This window comes from Mastomys coucha, unplaced genomic scaffold (assembly GCF_008632895.1).
Source record: "Mastomys coucha isolate ucsf_1 unplaced genomic scaffold, UCSF_Mcou_1 pScaffold14, whole genome shotgun sequence".
Lineage (NCBI taxonomy): Eukaryota > Metazoa > Chordata > Mammalia > Rodentia > Muridae > Mastomys > Mastomys coucha.
The window spans coordinates 53,167,521-53,192,270 of record NW_022196896.1 but is presented as its reverse complement, the minus strand read 5'-3'; the positions used below and the strand labels follow the sequence as shown (position 1 = coordinate 53,192,270).

The 24,750-nt window shown below is 40.2% G+C and overlaps 1 protein-coding gene across 2 annotated transcripts in view; it reads left to right on the top strand.

Annotated features, from left to right (window-relative positions):
• Window positions 1-24,750, top strand: part of Col19a1 (collagen type XIX alpha 1 chain) — a 329,256-nt gene that overhangs the window by 255,863 nt on the left and 48,643 nt on the right. For both annotated transcript variants that reach the window (XM_031367064.1, XM_031367063.1), the window contains exons 18-32: window positions 6,917-6,952; window positions 8,380-8,415; window positions 8,506-8,559; window positions 9,249-9,302; window positions 10,947-11,000; window positions 11,669-11,758; window positions 12,468-12,512; window positions 12,621-12,698; window positions 16,153-16,188; window positions 16,294-16,347; window positions 16,435-16,488; window positions 18,288-18,329; window positions 21,685-21,789; window positions 21,865-21,918; window positions 22,129-22,182. In XM_031367064.1, coding sequence (XP_031222924.1) covers window positions 6,917-6,952; window positions 8,380-8,415; window positions 8,506-8,559; window positions 9,249-9,302; window positions 10,947-11,000; window positions 11,669-11,758; window positions 12,468-12,512; window positions 12,621-12,698; window positions 16,153-16,188; window positions 16,294-16,347; window positions 16,435-16,488; window positions 18,288-18,329; window positions 21,685-21,789; window positions 21,865-21,918; window positions 22,129-22,182 — 846 coding nt within the window. The remainder of the gene's footprint in view (window positions 1-6,916; window positions 6,953-8,379; window positions 8,416-8,505; window positions 8,560-9,248; window positions 9,303-10,946; window positions 11,001-11,668; window positions 11,759-12,467; window positions 12,513-12,620; window positions 12,699-16,152; window positions 16,189-16,293; window positions 16,348-16,434; window positions 16,489-18,287; window positions 18,330-21,684; window positions 21,790-21,864; window positions 21,919-22,128; window positions 22,183-24,750) is intronic.

Below are 24,750 nucleotides of genomic sequence, written 5' to 3'. Positions count from 1 at the left end.
GGAGGAAAGGAGTCAGAAATCCTTGCAGGTAGCCAAAATCATATGAAGAAAGATCCAAATGACAAAACGTCTGTGGATCAAGCTCACTGGTTTTCCGTTCTTAAAACAAAGGCTGTCATGGGAGTATTTTGTTTTGTTTTGGTGAGGTTTTTATCATGCACAGTAGTAGTCTAGCCAAGCAGTTATTTCAAAACGAGTTTTCAAGCTAAAACGCCAATGTGCTTCCCTTCCATTTTCCTCATGCTCAGTTGGAAGTCCAGCTTTATTAGCTATAAAAGATGGCAGATTAACTTCTCTACAGAAAATATCACTTTATTCTAGTTTGATTGTAAAACTGTGATGACCTTGGACTGTGAATGTGGCATGATCAGAGGGAAAATTTAAAAATAAAAAAAAAAAATGCCCATTCAGTCTACAGACAGGAATATGAAGGTGTGAAAATACTCTAAAGGCGGATGGCCTGTGAGAGCTACCTTCCTTCATTCACCCAGTAAAAGTTCTCTTGATTGAGGGCACGATACTTTTCGACACAAGTCCAAGAAATATGACTTCTGTGCTTTATAAATCAGCACAGCCAATCTATTCAAAAGATTGTGTATCTCTCACCAGGAAAAATCGCTAAAAGATCATCTCAGCAGGAACAGTGAGTTCCTTATAGACTAGCCATTCAAGAAGAAAATTCTTTGGGATACATAAATAAAACCCCGACATTCTGAAAAACGATTTAAAAATGATTCTATAGCAATCCAAGTCACTCCCGGGTCTTGGATTTTGAACAATGCTATTTCCTGTGAAGCAATACCTTATAGAATCATATCCCAACCTCACCAATGGATTGCATTTTAAGTAATTGATATTGCACATATGCAGGCTGGGGGCACAAGGACACTAAGCTTGTCACACAAGACAGCTGAGTGGAGAAGAGGGTGTGATACTCTTAAAGCATTTAAATGATGATTCATTTCTTGGAACAAAACAGCTGGCTTCTGTGTTGCCCTCTTCATTAGCAAACATATGTCATTTAGAAATTCTTAAGACCTTGCTGATGAGAAATTCGATTCTGTAAAACAGGTGTATCTCAAACTCCAGGGACCATTCCTACCACTTGGAATCTTTTTAATTGCTTCAGAATGTTAAGTGGAGTTAGAAAAAGCCGAGAGCGTATCTGTTCCATCTTCCTACCCACATAAATGATTTGTCTAAAAGAGTCTACAGGGAACTTGATGCTGTGCGTGATATCAATGTACCTATGAAAGCATTTTTTTAAAAAATTATCATTAATGAAGGAACAGCTCTGCCAATAAACCGTGTATGTAGTCCACACAGAAAGTCTAAAAGTAGCACTGGCTGGAAGAAGGAAGTCGACTCTGCGCGCGCATCCACTTCCTGTCTGTTCTGGATCAGTCTCTTGGCTCTTTAGACCTGTGTCTTTCACAGTGAAGATGTAAACTCCTTGGGGGATCTCCACTTATGCTTGTGATATGATCAGGGGTCCCAAACTCTGCCTGTACCCAGAAGGCCTGTTCCTGAGCCCCAAGCATAGGGAATCGGAGGAAAGGGAGATCGGTATCTCTGTTCCTTAAATACAGACGAGGTGATCCGGACATTCAGTTGGGGCTGGGAACCACTGTGGGATTGAATGAGTATTAGCTTTGGCATCAAAATAGTTACGTCACCTTGGAAGCCACCTCCTTACCCTAAGCACTAGGTTCTCAGTATGTAAAGCAGACATAATCATCTACGGGAAGAACTGATGGAAGGATTAGAGGAGGCTAAAGAGATGACCTTTCCTGGAAGCACAATTCTCGATGCAAATTAGGCTGTCAATAAACACTCCTTTTTCTACCTGTATACGTGGCACAAATGCAGACAAGCAGGTGTGCACGCACATGCAACTGTGCACACACAAAGTAAATAAATATTTAAAGAAATATAGCTAGCACACTTTAAATTTCATAACCATTACCTCAAAGAACTTATGAGTTCTTAAGCTTAAAATTCAAAGGAACCCAGAGAAAAGTCTAGGAATTACGAAAGATAAATACCTGTAGATAGAACAGTAAATATTGTTTTACAAAATTCACCTCAGGCTGGAGGAAAAAGGCTCAGAACTACCTGTAATGTAGGGCTATGTTTAACTCAAGAATCAAGTAGTTATTTGGGGATGCTGATAAATTCTTTAAAAAAAAAAAAAAAGTGCTACAGCTCTGATATCTAGTCACGATGTCACTCCTGCCTACAAGGAAGCCATCTCCAACTGTACCCTTTCTATGTCACATACAATTCCCTCTTCAACATTTTTGACCAGCACATCTTAGACATTCCCAGACTGTTGCTGTCACCCCGTCAGCAAGTTTCGTCTTTGCCCACAGCCTTCACCTCCACCCCAAGGGAGATGCTGTGGACAGCTGGCAGATTCGTTTTTCTTTCTATAATCACTGACTCCTCCACACACACCCCCCAACACACACACACCTAAAATAAGAAATAAGTCCTCCAAAGAAAACCAGAGCAGACTGTTGTGTCACTTAAATACAAAAATAAATAAAGAATGGTTTGGGTACACCAGAACAAAACTATAATTCTTTTCTCCTCTGTGTGTCCTGTCCTTGAAAAGTGATTAACATTGTTCCACATTAATTTTAAATGTCCTAATGAAATGTTATGGATTTCTGGAAGGCCTAAGGCATGGATGAGAGCAAAGACACCTTATTAGGAAGACAGTGTGACTAGATTTTCAGATCTTTACCGAGGCCCTGAACCCAGTGGGATTCTGTGGGATAAAGGACATTTCTCTGCACTCAAGTACTTCTGCTTTTTCTTGAGAGGGTGACATTGGGCTGCCGGATTTACAGGGTCCATTGGCCCTCAAGGACACAGAGGAGAACTTGTAAGTATTTTAGCTTTGAGGACAGAGGAAGAAAGAAAAAGTAGATGAAAAATTAAAAACATTTTCCCCAGTTTCATGGTTCTTAAATCCAATACTCTGAATAGCATTGTCTAGGCAAGTACACACCATGCCGGGCACCAGGCCCTCTCTGTATTAAGTTACTTAACTCATATAAAAAGTCCCCATGAGGTAACCCATTCTGTACACAGGTTTGGCTGGCTCTAGATTCCAGGCTCTAAAATGATTTAGTTGCCTGGATATGACTAAATACCTGATCTAAAATGAAAAACACAATCAATATATCAAGACTGGTACAAATTTACCTTTACAATTGAAAATGCTTCTCTCTCTCTTTCTCTCTCTCTCTCTCTCTCTCTCTCTGCTCAAACCTTTGCTCTCAGTACACCTCTGAAATTATTTTCCTTTCTGTTTTCTGTGAGAATGAAGTGAGATCACAAGCTGCCTTCCAATATTGCTGTGGCTGGTGTCTTGGAAAACTTTTCTTTGGATGGAAAAGAAAAAGGGAAGAAAGTAAAACCATATCACATGTATTCAAATAGAACCACTGAAGAGACTGAAAGTGTGTGTGTGTGTGTGTGTGTGTGTGTGTGTGTGTGTGTGTGTATCTGTGTATGTGTTCTTGAGCCTAGAGTTCAACAATTTGGCAACCCTAGCTAGTCAGCAGCTCCTAGGAATCCTGCTGTCTCTTCCTCCCCAGCCCTGGGATGGCAAGCCAACATTGCCATTGTCCTGCTTTGATATAAGTTCTGTGCATGAAACTCATTCTTGTGCAAAACAACAACAACAACAAAAACAGAATATCTAGTCATTATTTTGAAACATGGTACACCTTTTAAAATTGCTTTCACCTGTATTCCAGAATGACTTAGGGATATGGATTTATTGAGGATGAAGGATGGAGAGGTCAGTAAAATGCTTGAGTGGCAAACAGAAGCATCAGGAAAAGCATTCAGTGCTACTACGCTGACCTCCACCTCTGCTTCAGCTTCACTTGGGCTCCTTCAACAGTGCTAGTCATTGTCCCTGGCAGCTTTAAAATCACCAGCCCGCCTGTGGACACTGGTTATTGACCTGGTCCCGTATCTTCCATGTTCTGTCCAGGCCTTCCTAGGAGCTTTTTAACAGTGTCCTCCAGCTAAGGATTTCAAACGGTCTGGGAACTATTATGGGATTCTTCCCACTGCTTACCTGCTCCTGTGAGCCACTCACACCATACCCTAACCCCTCCTTGCGCTCTCTACTGTCTCCCAGCCTAATGATACCCACCTCGATTTTAACTTTGCACCATGGCAGATGTGACAAATAAGACACAAGGCAGAAAAGGACTTTCTGCCAATACCTGCTGTACTCTAAGCAAGAGTGCTACCTTGAAGCCTGCAATTCTAACTCAAGAGTTCTGGGTGGCACCTGGAAGCTTGTGTGACCCACACGTGACATTAGTGTTGCTCCAGCATCACTGAAGGTTGGAGTAGTGCAGCCTTCCTAGGCACCAGGGGCCTTTCTCTTCTTAATGGACTCCCTCTGGCTTTCCCTCCTGCCTTCAGTGTTCATAGGGAGCCTGGCTACCCAATCGGGCCAATCTTAGTCTTGACCTTTTTAATGAAGCAGAAATAACCTTTGGGGCTGAAGAGATGAGTCAGTGGTTCAAAGCACTGGCTGCTCTTCCAAAGGACTCAGGTTCAATTCCCAGCACCCACACAATGGTTTACAACCATCTGTAACTCCAGCGCCAGGGGATCTGGTGTCATATTATGATCACCATGAGCACCACGCATACATATGGTGCAGACACACAAACAGGCAAAACAACAGTTCCCAAAATTTAATAGATAAAGAAAGGGGAACTCTAAAAGTTAAAATGGGTACCCCCAGTTGTCTTCAGGGAAGATGAGACTAGAGACTAAATAACAAGCTTGTGCTTAGCCAGCATCCTACAATGTTGAGCCAGGCCTGGAGGGGTAGACCTGTTATCCCAGCTATTCTAGGGATCGGGCAGGAGGATCACAAGTTTGGATAGCTTGGGATACAGAGTGAGTTGAAGTCCAAACCTGGCAACTTAATTAAATCTTATCTCAAAACTAAATGGCAAAATGAGAGGACAAAGGATCCAGTTCCATGTTAAAGCATGGCCCTGTATTAATTCCCAAGGAACGGGGATTGAACATGGGTTTTGAGGATGCCGGGACTCTGTCAAGAGTGTTACGACATAAGAACAAGCAGAGGCAGAAGCAACACAGCCCACCGCAAATGCCTCAAACCTTAACAGTCAAGTGCATAATTCTAGAACAAAAATCTGAAATGTGGGAGTATAGACAAGGCCCTGATCTAACATGTAAAAAAACCATCGGTAATAAAAAAGTGAAATCCTGTTAGGTAGTTAACAGTTTGTATGGTCACACCAAGTAACAGATATGTGGCTTAGTCCAGGGAAAGTTACTCACACTATAGGGGCAGCCCAGTTCACTAGGAAGAAATGGCTGTTCAAATTCCTACACAGCCACTTGTCAAGCTGAATTGAATCCCATTGCTTCATCCTTGGATACACACAATCTCAGTCACCACTGAAGAGGAATTGAGACTGAAGAATCCTGAGGGGGCCTCACCATCTCTCACTTGCAGGCAGCTCCTGTCATCTCTGATGACACTCTGATTACAGGTCACTGCTAGAGTTAGGTACTCATTCCAATGAAATTACAAAAGATCTAGAGAATGTAGGAGAAGGGGATTCATGGTGCATTGTGCCTAGCACAGAGAACATGGGAATCTCAAAGAACAGCTTTCAATAATCACTCCCTGCCCCTGTCCTGGAGTAAGGTATCCAAGAGAGTAACAATCCCATAATGATGATTCTTACATTCTCTTGATTTCATACAGGAAACTCTTTAAAGTTTATGGTTTCCATCTTATTGACTATTCACTCAATTCAAATAATAAATAAATCTGATTTTAAAATCAAAGCAGGCAGATGGAAACAAAAAAAAGTGACTTTAAAATCAGGCTGTCCAGGTTTTATATACATCATTCTACTTTTCTGTGCCTCAGTTTTCTCAACTGTATACGGTTATACTAAGAGCAAATTCCCATTGACACCTGAGGTTAACTAGAGTGTGTCTGTCTGTGTGTGCCTGTGCATGTGTATATGCATGTGTGCTCATGTGTGCATGTGCATGTGTGTACATGTATGTGCATGTGTGTACACGTGTGCCTGCATGCATGTGCACATGTGTGTGAATGTGTGCATGCACATGTGTGTGTCTGTCTGTGCATGTGTATGCATATATGTGAATGTGTACATGTGTGTGTATCTGTCTGTGCATGTGTATGCATGTGTGTACATGTGTGCATCTGTGCATGTGCACATGTGTGTGAATGTGTGCATGTGCATGTGTGTGTGTGTGTGTCTGTCTGTGCATGTGTGCATTTGTGCATGTGCGTGTGTGTCTGTGTGTGCCTGTGCATGCATGTGCATGTGTTTGTGTAAGATGTGAAGGTTAGTAACATAGTAACATCAGGGAGAATACCAGTCAACGGAGCTTATACCTCAAATCTATCTTTCCAGTGAACCTTCTCCCTAACCCCAAGAGCAGCCAACATCAGTTCTACCCACTTGTGCTGTTCATCCTGTAATTAACCCCTTTGTGTCATTTTAATTAGAATACAATGGACACTTTAATGACCATCCTTAAAATAATGCTTTTGTGTGTTTAAATGCACAGTTCCCCCAGGTGGGAAACTCTAATGCATCCCTGTCATTTGATGGTTACCCACACCCATTTCCCTCCACTTTCAGATGAGTGTATTCATCTTCACTTTGCAATCAGAAGCTTTAGCCTTGGGCAGCATTTCAATTTGACTGCTGTTGGGAGCCTCAGCATAGTATTAAAATGCTTAGCTCCACGCTCATTTGGGACCATGGAGGAATCTGTAAATTAATTCTCACTTCCCCCTGTCTGAGTTGGTTTCTAAGTGTTTATAATTGATTCTGTTTTCTGCCCATTTTCCTAGGGGGAGCCTTTAACAAAAGGTGAAAAGGGAGATAGAGTAAGTAGTGTTTATCACTGTCTTGGGTTTTCTATTTCATTGATTTTTCCTCTCCATTTTGTTGCCTGGCACCTAATACATTTGATAAAGTAAGTTTCCTGAAAATTGTACTTTCTTCTGTGGTTTTTAACTCTTATTTTTAATCCTTGAAAAGAGCTACCATGTGATAACATTTAAACATTTGGCTTTTACTGGCTTTCTTTTGTACTTGTACTTTTATTTTACATTTATTGGGAGTGACAGTATGTGTATGCCACATTGAGTACATGCCTTGCTATGTTTATTATGGTCAGAGGACAACTTGTAGGAGCCTGTTCTCTCCTTCTGCCTTGTGGGTCCTGAGGATTAAATTCAGGTCTTCAGGCACAGCAACAACTGCTTTTACTCTCTTGAGTCAGCTCGCCAGCTTTATTCTGGTTTTCTTTAGCCTATGTTATTCCTGAGATTGCATGGAGGTGGGGTGGGGATTCCACTATTTTGGTCCAAATTTGAAGCAAGCTTTTTTAAATATTAAATACTAACCGAGAGATGAACTTTAATCATGACCACTCCCTGGAATTTCCCAGCTGAGTGGCCCCAGGGTTTTCATGGACAGAACTCATAGGCTACCATACCTGCCCATGAGGGTTTGTTATTTTCCAAGAACGACAACTCCCAGCATTCCAGGAAGTTACTGATCCTTGGACAGATAGGGCTTACTGGCTAATTTTGGGTATTACACCTACAGCTATCAGTGACGAGGCCTCATTGTCATAAAAGTCATCAAGTAAGAATACGTAAACTACAAAACTGGCAATGCAGGCTTTCAGAAAATTTGTTAAAGACACAAATTGGATTTTCAAGTAAGCAATGGAAATAAGAAAATATCTTACTATTTTATATAATCTCTTTTTTTGTTGCTTTTTATTAAGCACCTGGGAGGAGAATCACCAGTGTATATCTCTTTATTCTTCTTTATTCTATTATACTATAATAGACATATTATAATATATTATATAATATATACAGTATTATAGAGTATATTATATGTACACATACATGTATACATTATATGTGTGTTATATAACATGTATGCTATATAATGTATATGTTATAAAATATGTAATATTATATATTTATATTAAGTTTTATGAAAATTCTATCAGTCTATTCTATCCTGACTCATATCTGAGGTTGGTGATAATTTGATGGTAAATGAGTCATTGCTGATGTGTCATGATATCACATGAAGAAATGAAGTGAGGTATTCTGTTACTTACTAGCAATAAGGATTTTGAATGTTTTAGAGTGAGCATTGTTTGATGGCATAGTTTCCATAATGTCCCCCTTTGTTATGTGTTAACTGGTAGAAAGTCAATTAAAGTATCAAGATGTCCCACCCCATCTGGATTTAGGAATGAACCATATGGTGATTGTTTTATTTACAGGGAGAACCCGGCCTATTAGGACCACAGGGAATAAAGGTAATCTGGCATCTCAGTCACAGTTGCAACCTTAACAAGATGGTAAAAATAATAGTAACATTTAACTTTCCTTTCCACTCATGCATTTAGGGAGAACCTGGAGATCCTGGTCCCCCTGGTTTACTAGGAAGCCCAGGGCTAAAGGTATGTATTTCATAAATAAACGTGTGTCAGAAATCACTATTTGGAAATAATTAAAGAATTATTCAAGCCGTCCCGCATTCAAAGTCTTTGGTGTGCTGCTCGTTTTCATCAAGATGTTCTCAAAAACTTTATCTTGTTTCCATGGTGACCTCCATCCCACTGACTACAATTATTACAAACATAGAAGTTAGGTCTTTTGGTATACAATGAGATTTTTAAAATTCATTTTCAGAGCAAATTCACAACAGCATCCATAAAGGCTTTAAGAGTAAACAGCATCAGTTAAATCTACAACCCTGTGCCACATTCCTAACAGGAAGAGGATTTGAGATCTATTTCTTCACTGAAATAATGCATCCCTGTGATGCGTAAGTTTCCCATGGGGAAATTCTACAGGAGTGTCTCAAGATAAAGCAGTTGGGGGAAGTGAGGAGAGACTTGAGTGGAATGATCCCAGTCAGTGCTTTGGGCTCATTACCCCATTATCACCTACTGGTAAAACAGACCCATTAGTGAAACATCTCAGAACTATATTATTAAGCTCTGGGCACATGTCAGCAAAATACACAGAAGGTAGGATGCTGAAAGTCTATCTCTTCCCAATAAAAGTCTTGTTGTTGCATTTCACGAATATTCAGATACTATATAGTTTTATGAAAACTTAAAGTATATACCATCTCCTACTTTAGGGTCAGCAAGGACCTGCAGGTTCCATGGGGCCCAGAGGACCACCAGGAGATGTTGTATGTATTATATCATCACTCTTTTGAAATAAAATTGATGTCAGTTAATGAGCTGATTATGCTGCATTCTCCAAAACCATAAGGTCAACTCCACTTCTAATGCCAGGGGCTACTGGGGAGTCCATTGAAGTGGATCTGAATAAAGGAATCTTTGAAATTCAAGATAACTCAATAGTCTGTCGGTAGTCAATACTACTGCAGAATGGAGGAAAACAAATATCTAAAGAAATAAGAAAAAAACAAAAAAGACAGACAGCAAGTGTTTGCAAATTACATTCATATACTTGAGTTCAAATATCCATTTTCATGCTATATGATAAGCTCACTGTAGCACTCTCTCTGTCTCTCTGTTTCTTTCTCTCTCTGTTTCTCTCTGTGTGTTTCTCTCTGTTTCTCTCTCTCCCTCTCTCTCCCTCTCTCTCTCTCTCTCTCTTTCTCTCTCTCTCTCTCTCTCTCTCTCTCTCTCTCTCTCTCTCTCTCTCTCTCTCTCTCTCTCTCTCTCTCTCTCTCTCTCTCTCTTCCCATATTCCTACTTGTTGGATAATCTCCTAGCTTCCCCATGGGAACTGAGAGCTAATCATCAAATACTAGATCAAAATGGAGAAAATTCCTGACTACAACTCTTAGTGACTCTCTGCCCATGACTAAGATTCTAGCTGGCCAGACTTGAGATCTGCCCTCCTTCCACTGACTTGGGAGCATCCCTATGACTTCTTTTCTTGCTCTCAAGCTTACTGCCTGAGCCTTCTGGAGGCTACTGGTTGACCCTCATAGTGGGCTTGTTAATCTGAATATCTGATCCATAGGAAATGTTTTTTGCCCCTCGTTGTCTTAGTTATGGTTTTACTGCTGTGAACAGACACCATGACCAAGACAACACTTATATTGGGACAACACTTCATTGGGACTGGCTTACAGTGTCAGCGGTTCAGTCCATTATCATCATGGCAGGAAGCATGGCAGCCTCCAGGAAGACATGGTGCTAAAGCAGAGGCTGAGAGTTCTGCATCTTGATCCAACTGCAGACAGGAGAGGATTGTCTGTCTTTTATAGCTAGGGGGAAGGTCTCAAAGCCCACGCCCAAAGTGACACACTTCCTCCAACAAGGCCCCACCTCCTAATAGTATCACTCCTTGGACCAAGCATATTCAAACCACCACTCCTACAAGCCATTATTGGACCACTTCAGGGATATCTTCTGGGAAAATACCATAAAAAAGAGAGAAATGTTGGTAACACAGGATGAAACATGAAATACTCTGGTTAGACAGAACTGTCGGTACCAAGGAAATAAAAAGAGAATAAAATCAAAATGAAAAGAGACCCTATGCAAAAGCATAATAAAAATATTTTGATATTTATTAGTTGGGCTGAAGTGCTTGCTCCCAGGCCCTACCATCTCACCCCCTTCTTAGTAACTATATAGGTGGGATGTTTTAATTCCCCTTTTCTGTTTCCCATTATGGCTGTTGACTTCACTTGAGACAAGAAGCCATACTTATCTCCAAATAACACTTCCCCTAAGGCTAAAATCAACAATACCTTGTATATAGATGTTTGAATTCCATTCTCTTACAAAGGTACAAGGCTATTACATTAAGAGATGTTCTAACTGCTCATTTTCCTTCATTTTGCATTTTCTAGGGATTGCCAGGAGAACATGGTATCCCAGGGAAACAAGGCATGAAGGGAGAAAAGGTAGAGTTCAGATTTCACTTTTGTGTATGATTCATGTAGATAGAAAGAAAAAAACCAAAGATCCTAATATCGTGGAAGCAGCATAAGATTACAAGGCTTGAGCCTCCCAGGATGTATCAGTACAAGGCACAGATGTTCATGTAAATTGTGTCCCTGATGTCATGCGTGATTGAAGTGATGGAGCACAGAAACTTGAGATGGGAAAATGAGCTAACCTAGAAGTGGGGCCATTAGAGGTGAGGCTAAGCTGTGCATTCCCGGAAGCCTCGTAGTCTTTTACTACCTGCTTCTCGATATGTCATATGCATATTAATATAATATTGCATCACTCTCAGGAAATAAGGCATTTCGATCATCTAAAAAAAAATCCTCCTGAATAGACACGCTCTTTGTTCCTGTCTTCACACATGAGTCGGCGTTTCCTAGTACTGCCAAACTTTGTGTAGCCGAACTCACACGTCAGAACCTGAATGTATCTTAGATAACGAGCGGAGCACCCAGAGTGAGCTGGGCACTTGGTAAATGCATTGGAGGGGCTGAATTTAGAACGGAACATAGGATGAACTTGGATTGGCTATGACAACATAAAGCAAGGGAAACTACTGTCTCCCAACTTCCCAACATGAACTTCAGCAGAAAAAGTAAGAATTGCATTTTGTTTCCCACAGGGAGATCCAGGTGGAAGGCTAGGCCCTCCTGGACTTCCCGGTCCGAAGGGTGATGCTGGGCCTCCAGGGATGAGTCTGCCGGGGAAACCAGTAAGTACTGCCCTGTGACTGGGAGTGCCCCTGAGTGTTCATTCACTGCTAATTTTGAGCCCCCAGTTTTAAGACACAAGTGTGATTTTTTTTTAAGCCTACCCAAAAGAAAATTCATCTTCTACCATAGCACAGAAAGACAAAACATTTTGAATGTTTCACTGTAAGCCAAGAGGTCGCCAAGAGGACAGATGATAAGCAAGCACACAACATTTTACATCTCATCTGAGATAGTTCAAGGGTGTCAGGACTCTGTGTGCTGATTTCTGAGCTCTCTATAGAACAAATGTTCCACATCGCCTTCCCAGAGGTTTAAGCTATCCCCACAAACCATTGCTCATAGAAAGTGTGTGTGACCCATGCTCTGCTCAAGACATGGGAAAACTCTATCACCTGAAAACCCGAAAGGCAATATGCTCATTTGATTTGCCCATTTCCCCAACCCTCCTTTGCCCATTATATCAACAACTAATGGTGATGATTCTCAAGATTAGATGTTTAATTTCACAGATAAAACCTCTTACACTTTTAAGCTAATTGTACAAAATCTATAACCTTGCAAAATAGTCCCTCTGTGTTTAAGTAAGCGGCTTACTCAAGAAAAACAAAGGCAAGTGAGTAAATCAGAGTTTTGAATTATGACTTCTAATTTTTTAATTATTTAGAAAAAGAAATGTAGTTATCTGGCTTTTTTTTTTTCTCCTTTTAGGGGTTAGATGGAAATCCGGGATCACCTGGTCCACGTGGGCCAAAGGTATATGAATTTCATAGCTAATTTTAAAAGAATTAATAGTTAAGAAAAACAGAACTGGAAATGTGTCTGTCTTGTGCCTCGAATTAATTAGAGCCTTTGGTTTCACAGGGTGAAAGAGGTCTGCCAGGGATCCATGGTTCCCCCGGGGACACAGGCCCACCAGGAGTAGGAATCCCCGGTAGAACAGTAAGTAATACTCAGACGTTGATTGAAACCCATTGGTTGTGTTATGTGTCCACTCTTATTTAGTGTGGTCCTTAAAATCTTACATAAAACAGTAAGTCGAGGAAAAGAAATAGAAGAGTTACAAATGGAAAAGGAGGGATTCAAACTACACCTGTTTAGACACAACTCGGTCTTTATGCTTAAAAGACCCTGAAGACATTGCTAGAAAACTTTTAGAGCTGAAAAACAAATTTCAGCAAAAAGCCAAACACAATGTCAGTGTTTAATATAGCAGCCTATCTATTTAGTATTAAGAAACTTGACAAGAAAGCTCACGGAAAGGGAACCTCACACAATTAGCCTTGGAGTGGGGACTTCCTAAAAATAAGCCTGACTAAAGAGGTCAGAAGCATGTTCAATGGAAACCTGAAGGTACAGAACAAGACCTGTGGGGTTGGGGACATTGCTGATGCTCATAAGCCAGCAGAATTAATGCAATGAGAATGTCAATATTACCAAAAGCCACCCGATGGATTCATTGTAATCTCCACCAAAATTCTAATGATGTTCTTTACAGAACCAGGAAAAGCAATGCTAATGTGCATGTGGAAACACAAAAGACCATGGACAGCAAAGGCAATCCTAAACAGAAAACACTTCTAGAAATATCGTAACACCTGATCTCAACTTATGCTACAGAGACATACTGTCAAGGCGGCATGGTTCTGCCACATGAGCAGGCATGTAGACCAAGGGAATAGAATAGAAGACTGACAAAACCACACTGCCACAAACACCTAATTTTTGAAAAAAAAAAAGAATGAAATATATTCATTGGACTACAAGATAGCTTGAAGAAATGGCACTGGGGAAAACAGATCTTGACATATGGAAGAAAAAAAGAATACACTCCATATCACTTACCCTGAAGAAAATCGCTCAGAATGAAATCATGAGCTTTAATATAAAATGAGAGACTGCTAGTGGAGGCATTAGAAAACTCTTTGAGATACAGGTATAGGTAAAAACTTTCTGGAAAGAAATAGAGTAGCATAGAAAATAAAAAAAAATAAAAATAGGAAAATATGAAACTAAGAAGCTTCTACACAGCACAGAAACAACCACCAGGCTGTAGAGACAGCCTACACAATGACAAAGATTGTATCAGTGTGCTACTCAAAAAAAAAAAAAGCAAAAAACAAACAAAAACAAACAAGAAATAAAAACAAAACAAAAAGAAACTTCAAAAGTTGAAAGCCTAAATAAATAAAATTCTCTAAATTGTTCAATCAATAATGGGCTAATGAACTAAATAGCTCTTAAAAGAAGAAATACAATAACCAATAGACAAAATGTGTAACATCCTTATCCATCAAGGAAATACAAGTTAAAGCTGCTCTCAGGAGGACTGGAGAGATGAGTCATTAGTTAAGAGCTTGTACTGAGCTCTGAGGACCTTCCGGACAAAGTGAGTTCAGTTCCCAACACCCACATCAGGCAACTTACAACATCCTGTAACTCCAGCTCAGGGACATCCAACACCAAGACCCCCATACATGTGCACATGCATCACATGTATATACACAGACACATAAACATACAAACACACACATAAAACTACAAATAAAATAAATGGCTTTTTAAAACTGATTTCAGACTCCATCTCCCCCTAGTCAAAAAGTTATCATCATGACAAATGACAAATATTGATAATGATAATGAGGAAAATGTAACTCTTATCTACAGCTGGTGCAGATACAAACTGCTACAATGTCTATGGAAAGCTGAAAATACAACTACCACATGACCCAGCTATGTTACTCTTGAGTACATATCAAAAGCATTCTAGCTCAGCGTTCCACAAAGAGACTTGTCCATCCATGTTTATTACTTCAATATTCACAATAGCTAAGAAATGAAACCAGCCCCCAGATGTTTCTCAATACATAAAGAAAAGGTAATACGTACCCACAAGGAAATTTTATTCATCCCATAAAGGAAAAAGGAAATCATGACGTTTGCAGGAAAGTGTAGCTCTGTGTGTGTGTGTGTGTGTGTGTGTGTGTGTGTGTGTGTGTGTGTGTGTGTGATATAAGTAGACATGAAATCATGGAGGGAAAGAAAAGATCATAAAGAGGGTAGGGGGAAGTAAAAGAGGGTAATGAAAAGCATGTGACAGGAAGTAGGAGGGGTTTCATATGGTGAGAATGGAGACCACCAGGAAGAAAATGGGCCCGAGGAAGGCAGTGGGGGAGGGAAACATTTAAGAGCAACATGTCTATGAAAATGCCATAATGGAGCCCATTCCTTTATATACTGCCTAAAAGAGGATAAAACACTGTATCAAGAACTCATTAAAGAGGCAACATGTTTATAGGGGGAAAATTATCAGTTAGGGACACAACTGAAAGGCAACAAAGAGCTTAGATAATAACAGTGTGGTGAAAAATTTTTAAAGAAGATAAGAAACCAAGCAAACACTGATGCTAACTGCTTAAAAGAAAAAACGTTAAAAAAATAATAATAATAAAGCTCACTATGTAGCCCTGGCTGGTCTAAAACGCACTACATAAATCAGGCTGATCTAGAACTCAGAGAACTGCCTGCCTCTTCTTCCCAAGCTCTAAAGTCTGTGCCACCACAAATGTCTTGGCAAGCTTGAACCTCACTGGAGTTATTTCAACCCCAGTATTTGGGAAGTAGCCATCTTCTCCCTCCAACGAACACAGGTGTGGGCTGGTTCTAACGAAAACTGAGGGACACGTATGGGTCTCGCCAGGTCCTCTGTGTATGCCGTGACTGTTAGCTTGGTGTTTCTGTGGGACTCCTAACGGTGGAAGCGGGTGTGTCTTGACTCTTTTGCCTGTGCTTGGTACTCTTCTCCTCCTATTGGGTTGCCTTGTCCAGCCTTGATAATGTATCTTGTTTTGTCATGTTGAGTTGTCTCTTAGAGGTTTGTTCTTTGCTGAAGAGGAAATGGAAGAGGGGTGGATAGGGGAGAAGAGGGCTGAGAGGAAGCTGGAGGAGTGGAGGGAGGGGGAACTGTGATCAGAATGTATTGTATGAGAGAAGAATCTATCTCCAATTAAATATGCAAGTAGATGAATAGACAAACAAACAGGAAAATGAGCCAATGAAGAAAGGAAAGGAAGCCCAGGCTCCGAGCCTCACGAGCAATTGGTTTCTAATCTGAGAGAATCTGGACACATCACTGATACACTCCTCTGTGTGCAACAGCATCATGGAGAGAAAGAAACCCCTAGGTGTCCGAGCAAAGTCTCACACTGCTAGCCTCAGACATTTGGCCTCCGGATACTGCTTAATGTCATGATGAGCTTTCTAGAAATGGTGTGTGGGGTTTCCGGAGCTTTTACATTATTCAGGCATCAAACCCTGTGGCTCTGCTCATAAACAGAGGGGAATTTGTGGATCGTCCTGGTAGAATCTGGATAATTCTCTCGCATTTTTTACATAGGGCTCCCAAGGACCAGCCGGAGAGCCAGGTATTCAGGTATGTGCCTTCACTAAGTTTTCAGCGAAACGAGTTTCGTTTTCTCGACCGCTGGAAATTACTGAAAAGAAGTTCCTAAGCAATTTTTAATGTTTTTCCCCCTAGGGTCCTCGAGGTCTGCCTGGGTTGCCAGGAACTCCAGGGATGCCAGGGAATGACGTAAGGACATTTTCCCAACTCTCATCCCATGTTTGTTTTAATTTTCTCTAACTTGCAGAGGTTTGAATAAGTTGCCTTTCTTTCTAGGGAGCTCCAGGGAAAGATGGAAAGCCAGGCCTTCCAGGCCCCCCAGGTGACCCGGTATGTAGACAGGCTTTGCCTGATTTATGTATCTTTAATGTACCCGGAAGCCAAACAGCCTACCAAGCAAATTTTGCTGTCCAAACTAATTACAATGCTCAGTGTCTGCTTGGTGATTTTGTTTATCCCCATTATTTTGTAGAGGGGAAAAAAAATTCAAGCTGGGTCAGCATTATTGTGTGTATGTGTGTGCGTGTGTGTGATGAATACTTATTTCCTAGGGGTATAATTCAGCTGTACAATCTTGCCCCAGGCTGAGCCTTAGCATTTAATGTCTTTGTTCCATGGCAAATTGAGATAAAATAGATAGCCACAATTTCTGTTCTTCCCAATTCTGGTGAGTAAATGAATTTCATTTTCTAAATGAAGGTTTTCAGGTAAGTTACCTCCAATGTGGTATATCACCATTGATGGAGTGCCTCTGAACAGATGAGATGATTAAATTATGAAAATTGGATTGAAAAAAATCACAGAAAACGCATTAAGATACTAACCGTGTGTTACATAGTTTTATTTCTGTTAAACCTCACTAGGAGTGACAGTAAATCCCTTTAAACAGCCTCAGCTCCAACACTTGAATTTTTGAGAGGTCCATATGGCACATGGCATTGTATTAAGAGTCCTGTATAATAAAATCCAAATCTGGCCTCTCGCTGGGTTCACGGATCTCCTTAGCTCCCATACTGCTCCTGCCTTGGAGCCTTCAGTAGCTGCATGCAGCAGCATTATCTGGCCTTCCTTTAGCGCCATCACTGAATACTGTGCCCCTCACACAGATCCTGTAGACAGACAACCCTCAGCTTATTACTGTGCTTCTCTCTGAAAGGACATTTTAAGACCTGTAATGCAAACACAGCCCATGTTCCCCAGGTGTCTGTCTTGCCCCTCTGAAGGCTCTTCCGAGCTTCCATAAGAGCTAACTTTAAGACAGACTCACCCTGCCATCCACATACCTCTCAGTAGCCCGATAATGTACTTGGTGAAGGAGCGATTTCCTTTTAACAGATCGTTTTACTTTTATACATCACTTGAAACCAACAGCATAGGGAAAACATAGAGGTTACCAGGTGGTAAAGCTACAACATATAGATGTATGAGCAAAGCATGCATGGTGAGCTTACATGTTCTTGGTGAAGGAACAGTGAATAGTCTAACATCCTGGCTCCTTCAGTGCTGGATGACATGCCATGAAACATAAAGCTAAGCCAGTGAGTCCGATAGTGAGACTAAAGTTCCATGTCCCAAACTTCAACTAGCATGTCACTTTAAGAAAAAAAAATATACCAACTAATCTGGTCCCTTGGGGATTCACAGAGACTGAACCACCAACCAAAGAGCCTGCAGGGACTGAACTTAGGACCCCCTAAACATTTGTAGCAGATGTGCAGCTTGGTCTTCATGTGGGTCCCCTAACGATTGGAGCAGGGAGCTGTCTCTGACTGTGTTGCCTGACATTGGATCCCCTTCCCTTACCTGGACTGCCTGTTTGGGCCTCAGTGAGTGAGGCTGTGCCTAGTCCTGCTGGGACTAGCTGTCCTACAGTAGGGTTGTACCTGGGGATTGGGAGGAGGGGCAGTCCCTTCTCTGAAGATAATGGGAGGGGGTACTAGGAGGGGGGATATTTGCAAGGGTGAGACTGGGAGGAGAGGAAGAGGGAAGGAAAGCTGTACTTGGGATGTAATGTGAAAAAGATACGAAACAAAAAATAAAAAACCATATTAATTTCTATGTTCATATTGCATTATGTTCATGTATATGCAAATATCCATGGGTTTGGGTTTTTTCTCTCTTAACTACAGATCGCACTTCCTCTCTTAGGAGACATTGGCGCCCTTCTGAAGGTATTGTTTTGCTATAAAAGAAATTACAGTGTTGGTGGGCAGGAAAGGTTCAAAGGGAACTTTCTACCAAAGATAGAATTAACTGCTCAGCCCAAAAAATTCAAATTCAGATGTTAGAAAATATGGAGGACAGAAGAATGCTGTGTTCTACTCTAAATTCTAGCATTTATATGACTCTTAGTACTCTGAAATTCAGGGTCTTACATTGTGGATAAGGCTATGGGAGGGAAGGCAGTATTGAGATGAAAGACCAGAAGGGGTGACATCATTGATACCTTTCCATAGATCCTGCCTCCTCTGAAGCAATAGCTTCCTCTTTCTAGATGTTTACCCACCCTGGCTTCCTGCTGTGAATCATACCTGTCCCCCTGTCAGCTCTGGTCTCTCTCAAGATAAAAGTCAGTGCATCTAGCTTACAGATTGAGTTTTTATGTCATGGAATTTCACAGAATGAGCTATAAAATTCCAAAGCCAACAATCGCCCTAGCATCTGCTATCCTGTTAAACAAAAATTATCTCTACTGATTATGTATCTCATAAAGTGCCTGAGGCTAAACATGGTGGCACATGCCTGTAATTCCAGCCTTTAAGAGGCTTAAACAAGAATACAACAAGTTTTAATCCAACTTTAACTACTCAGAAACACAGCTGCTATCTTTTTCTGAAATACTTTGCTGTATTTTATTAGTAAATATGAGGGATCTGAGGTGTCTTGGTAGTGGGTAAAGCTTTGTATGTATAGTCTCTGTGTAGTCTAGTAAGAGTAGGTGAACCCAAATGAAAATGTAACTGTTGATTTCACTCTTACATTTCCTGTCTATATGCATATATACCACTCACACTTCCAGATATTTCACTTATTCAACTTGTGTTCATTCTAATGATTTATCTGATAACTTACATGTAAACATGAAGAAATAGTTATAGCCTTGAATCCACCAAAAGACATGGTCTAGAGGACATATTGATTGGGGAAATAAAGTTTTCAGAAAAGATATAGAAATGTAAATATTAATATAAAAACTTTTTAGAGTAGTTATTAGGAACTCCAAAAAAATCAATATGTCTTTCTAAGACAGAATATTTGTGAGGGTTTCAGATCGCTCTCTATTTTTTTTTTGAGTTGTAATTATATGCCAGTTAATGCAATGTTACTTATTTCTTCTCATTTAGTCTTTACCAAAATGTTATAACCTCAGGCTGGAGCCCCATTCTCACTCATCAAAGATACTTGAAGTTCAGAGGAACTAAGCAATTTGCCCAGACACATAGTTAATAAATGTGAAGTTGACCCAGGAGTCCATGCCCTTGGGTATTATGTCCTAGACTCTTTGTAACAACAATGATGTGAGAAATGACAGGACTGCAGCAATTAGACACTTGAATTCTTGAAAGATGGGAAATTTGTATACTCAACCAGAACTTAATGTTCGGATAGAATATGGATGACTCACAGAACAGGCAACATACTGAGTGGACTCTGCTAAGAGAGAACCAGACCCTCAGGGGTCTCGGAAGAACAGGCAGTCTTGCCAGGATAGCCTCCTCTACACTACTCTTCCAGTCCCAGAATCACCTCAGTAAGTCCTGGTGGGATGCAGGCAGCTAGATGACCCAAACTAGCTTTATTCAGCAGAAGGGGGAAACAAGTAACTCCCATCCAAAAATCTAGTTCAAGAATTTGATGAATGGTGAATACAATTTTATAACATAATGTTAAATCCTGACCCTATAACCCAGCATGCTAACTCAAGCAACTAGTGTTGAGTCTTTAACAAGGTGGTAACTGCCTTCTGTTTTCTAAGATGACTCCAGGTAGAACACTGAGAAGAATTAGAATAATTCTAAAACCAAGCCCTCCCTCCCAGATCTTCTGGGTTAATCAGTGTGTGGGGTCCCCTTTGAATTATAATGTGTGTTGGCTAATGATGAACGCATCTTAATCATTTCTACAAAATAATATTGCATTTTTTTCAAGAACCTTTATTAAAACCAATTGCCCTTGTTTTAATATTCTGCTTTATCTAACCAAAGAAAATGAGACCAATGCCAAATGAATCTAAGAAGTTTCTGTTGAGTATAACAATTATCATCCTTTTTAATATTAAGATAATATTAAAAATATTTAAGATAATTTTATCTTATTATCTGTCAAATTTTACTAAAGTCATCAGTGCAATCATCTATTTGAGGTTGTTTCTGAAATCAGTATTCTAAGGTTTTGCTCTATTTTGAGAAAGTGTATGTGTATATGTTTGTGTGTGTGTGTGTGTGTCTACAGTCATAATACATCTTTTTTTATAAATCTTGAAATATGGAAACTCTCCTGATTCTCTTGAGTTCCACCTTTTCCATTGCTGCATGGTGCTTCTACAACTTTATGCGTGTTTTTAAATTCTTCTATCAACTAGAGAGTCCCATGGAATGATCTAGGTGGTAAAACTGTTTGACCAACTATACACTCGATTCCAGTAGCATTATACATATTTGAACCCTAGAAAGAACCATTCCAGAGCTGAATCTAGCATTTCTGAGGCCAAGATCCTTCTTAACATCACATATATTTGTGTGCCAAGGAATATATTTCTGGGAACCAGATATTTATTGGGCCAAAAGTGTTGGTTATGAATGGCTTTAGTTTTTCTTGACAATTTTTTTTTTTTTATCAATGACAAATCTCCATTCCTTTTAGAAGCAAAGACACTTAGACTCTAGCCTCTGCAGATCACTAAGGGTTGTGGTGAAGTCAGTGGAATGCTGATTCCACTGAGGTTTCCTGTCTCCTCATAGATTTGGCCCTGGGTCAAGTCGAAGACCCTCAAATTCCTGTTCTTCCCAAGGATGCCTCCACTGACAGATGTTAGCAGACCCAGTGGTGGCTCCCCAACTCCTCCCCTTTCAAATCAGAAATTTTTTTTCCTGTCTTTTTTCTGATTGTATTTCCACTACTTGGGCTATTAGTTTGATATGCTATTTAATCTTGCTGCTTAATCTAAACTTTAATATGGCTACCCTTCCTCAACATGCTAAAAAAGTTAAAACTCAGATTGTGTTCTCAAATTACATTCCCCACCCTCATTATTTACTGGGAATTTTCCATTGAAATGGCATCAGAAATGTATTGTGGTGTTTTTGTTTTTAGGAACATGTTCACCAGTATTATAAACCAAGATTAATGATTAGGTTTGTCAATGTTTTTAACCTCAAAAAAAGTTGTCTTCCAAATTGGATACATAGGTCTCTGAAAGCAAGAATGGCCTTACAATTACTCATTGGCAAGATTCAAGCAGATCAGACCTTAGGTTCTTAAACAGGTTTTATGAACCTCTCAGTAAGTTGTCTTTATACTCACTAGAACTTCTGTGGCAACTGTCAAGCCAACGTCCCTGGGCTGAAAAGCAACAGCAGAGATGAAGGAGGAGCTGGGGAGCCTGGAAAATATGATCCTGCAGCCAGGAAGGTGAGTGGCTTATTGCATGTCTCCCAGCTCTACCAAGTACCCACCTCACAGCTCTGTTACCCCTCTGTCTTCCAGGGTGATGTAGGGCCACGAGGTCCCCCAGGATTCCCAGGCAGAGAGGGGCCAAAGGTAAGAAAGTCTTCTGTGAGATTTGCCAGCTCTACAAAAAGTAGAACTTACTTTTGCAAGGTGGGGCAGGCTACCATTGCTTTATACTTTGGTCCTGTCCCAATGACATACCCTGGGGGTTCTGATGGGAGGAAGTGTTAGTTTCTTTACCCAGTTGTTCCAAATGACACTGAAATGGTCCAGTATTAGCTGAAGTTCCTGTCTTCTTAGGGAAGCAAAGGAGAGCGGGGCTACCCTGGAATACATGGGGAGAAAGGCGATGAGGTAAGTGATTCTGTTGTTGCTTCACTCAACTTGATCAAACAGAGGAAAGATGCTGATGTAATTATTATCCTGGGAGTATGGTCCAACCATTTGTTGCCTTCAAACATCTCAACTAAATGTCACAGAGACCCTTAGATCCCTTAGATAATAATGAGCCGTAAAGCACCTGAGTTGGGAAGATAACTGCCCTCTATGCTATTTTGTTTGCTTCCTTGTCAAAAATCCCTAAGATAATACTTTTTTTTTTTGGGGGGGGGGGGTTTCAAGACACCATTTCTATGTGTAGCCCTGGCTGTCCTGGAACTCATGCTGTAGACCAGGCTGGCCTCAAACTCAGAAATCTGCCTGCCTCTGGCTCCCAAGAGCTGAGATTAAAGGCGTGTGTCGTTACTTGTCATAAGTTTCGTAGATGTGTAGACACAGTATCAAGGCTAATGATTACTATGTAAGTTATGGGGGTTTCTGATTTCAGGTAATTATCCTAAATCTTGCAGGAAAGAAAGGAAGAGTGTAATCACAAATAGAAACCTCAGAGAAGCTAAGAGATGGAGAGAGTATATCAACAAGCAAAGGAATAAGGGCAGCTTTAGTGCCCAGCTGAGAGCCAGGGGACTCTCTATACCACAATTCAACTTTAAGAACCTTGGTTTCTCTAAGTCATTGCTCAGCTTCCAAATGCTTGGGAGAAATAAGCTAAGCTAAAGATCTGGGTAGACTGGTTTAGGTCATCCACTCACCCCCAGGACCGAGCATCCAACTCAGATGTGGTTTTGAGATAATGGTGTAATTTTCTGACAGTAAGCCACAGTGATGCTCAGGATATTATTCTTGTCCTGCATAACTCTTAGAAAAACCAATTAGAATGATGAATTGCTGTTAGTTTAAGCAGTTTTGGTGCTAATAGTTCTTAATGAAAGTAAGAAAGCCATCTGGCATATATTAACCTTGATGGTAGTAATGGGAAATTATGACACTGTAAAATAGATCTATTTTCCTGGTTGGAACTGTATTTCACATTACAAGCGATCATCATTTATTATTGTTTTTATTGATATTCATTGTGTTCTGGAAACCTTTAAGATTGGCTTGGGATTGTTTTCCAAGTTAAAAAATTAAAGAATGAGAAATATGGCATTTATTTTCATTTATAAATAAAACATTAAAGGCATTTGTTTTGAAAACAAGTAAAAATTAATGAGCTTCTGCTTCCTCGAGTTCCACAGAAGGTTTCTGTAAAGGATAAGCACAGCAATGGGTTTTAACAGGCAGGCAGGTTTTAACTGCCTAGATTCAAGAGGTGGGCTTAAGCGGCAATTGAGAGGGTAATAAAAAAACAAGGGAATTGAGAAATAATTGCGATTGGAGCTCTTTATGAGTGACTCTGTTAAATTCACAAGAAGTTCATTTTTATTGATTCTGTGAGGTATTTTGTCATCTCAGTGAGCTGAACCCATTGTTAATATCCCTCAATATTTTAGTGTGTTCTCTCTTAGACACACTTTGTGTGCTCTTTGACATGGATCACACAAAATTCTGCTGAGGACTTACTAGAGTGCAGGAGGCCCTTTTCCTTTGTTCTCTACCTCCCAAGGATGAACCTGGCTCAACACAGCTTTTGTCTCTCGCACATATCAATAACAGCAAATGACTGCATCATCACCTTGCACCGAAAGAATACCTTAGTTACACACCTGGCTGATTTGTCTGTAACCAACAATATATACCTTTGCAACTGTCCAACAGACTACACAGTGATAACAGGCATGCTTTGTCTCTAATGTTACAAAACCTAAGGCATCTACTCTTCATTGAGTAGAAAAGGTACAGAGGGAAATTGGTACCTCTTGGAGACCCGATTTTACAAACATCACTTTAATTCAGTGAGTTAGAGGAATACCCATTTGTCAATGTTTTGAAAAGCAGCTTACTCCAGGTTCTTCATGTTGCTGTGCAGCTCAGCATCAAATTGCAAAGTGTTAACCGAGCACACATCCTATCTTTCCTAGCCAGAGAAAAGTTATTGACTATATATCTTCATATAATATTTTCTGATAATAAATGACAAACAAGGTATGAAAATGTCATTATTCATAATGTATAGCAATGATGGCTGAGTGCCTATGCAATAGATTTTAATTTGAGTTTGAATTTGGCACTATGTGCTATTTGGCCATCTTGCTCTTGAGTGTCAGCCTACTTCAATAGCCATTGGGTCTTATAAAATCTTTATACTGCCCCTTATGCCTCCATAGCAGCTTTCCCTCTTGTGATAGAATTTTGAGCACCTGAGAGAAAGACTGCTGAGAAAGATGGTTTTTACTTATGTAGTAGGGTTTATTTTCAAGTTTAATGCAATCATCAGAGGTTAATGACTCCCATGCTTATAAATTAGACAACCTGAAAACTCACTCAAAGTTGAGACTTAAAGTAGCAGAGGAAGGAAGATATATGCATAAGTATACCTGAAACATAATTGTAGAAAAATTATGGAAATATGGATGTTTTAAGATGAAGAAATTTCTCATACATGTTCATAAGCTTCAGTCATTAAAAAGCATAATTCCCAAT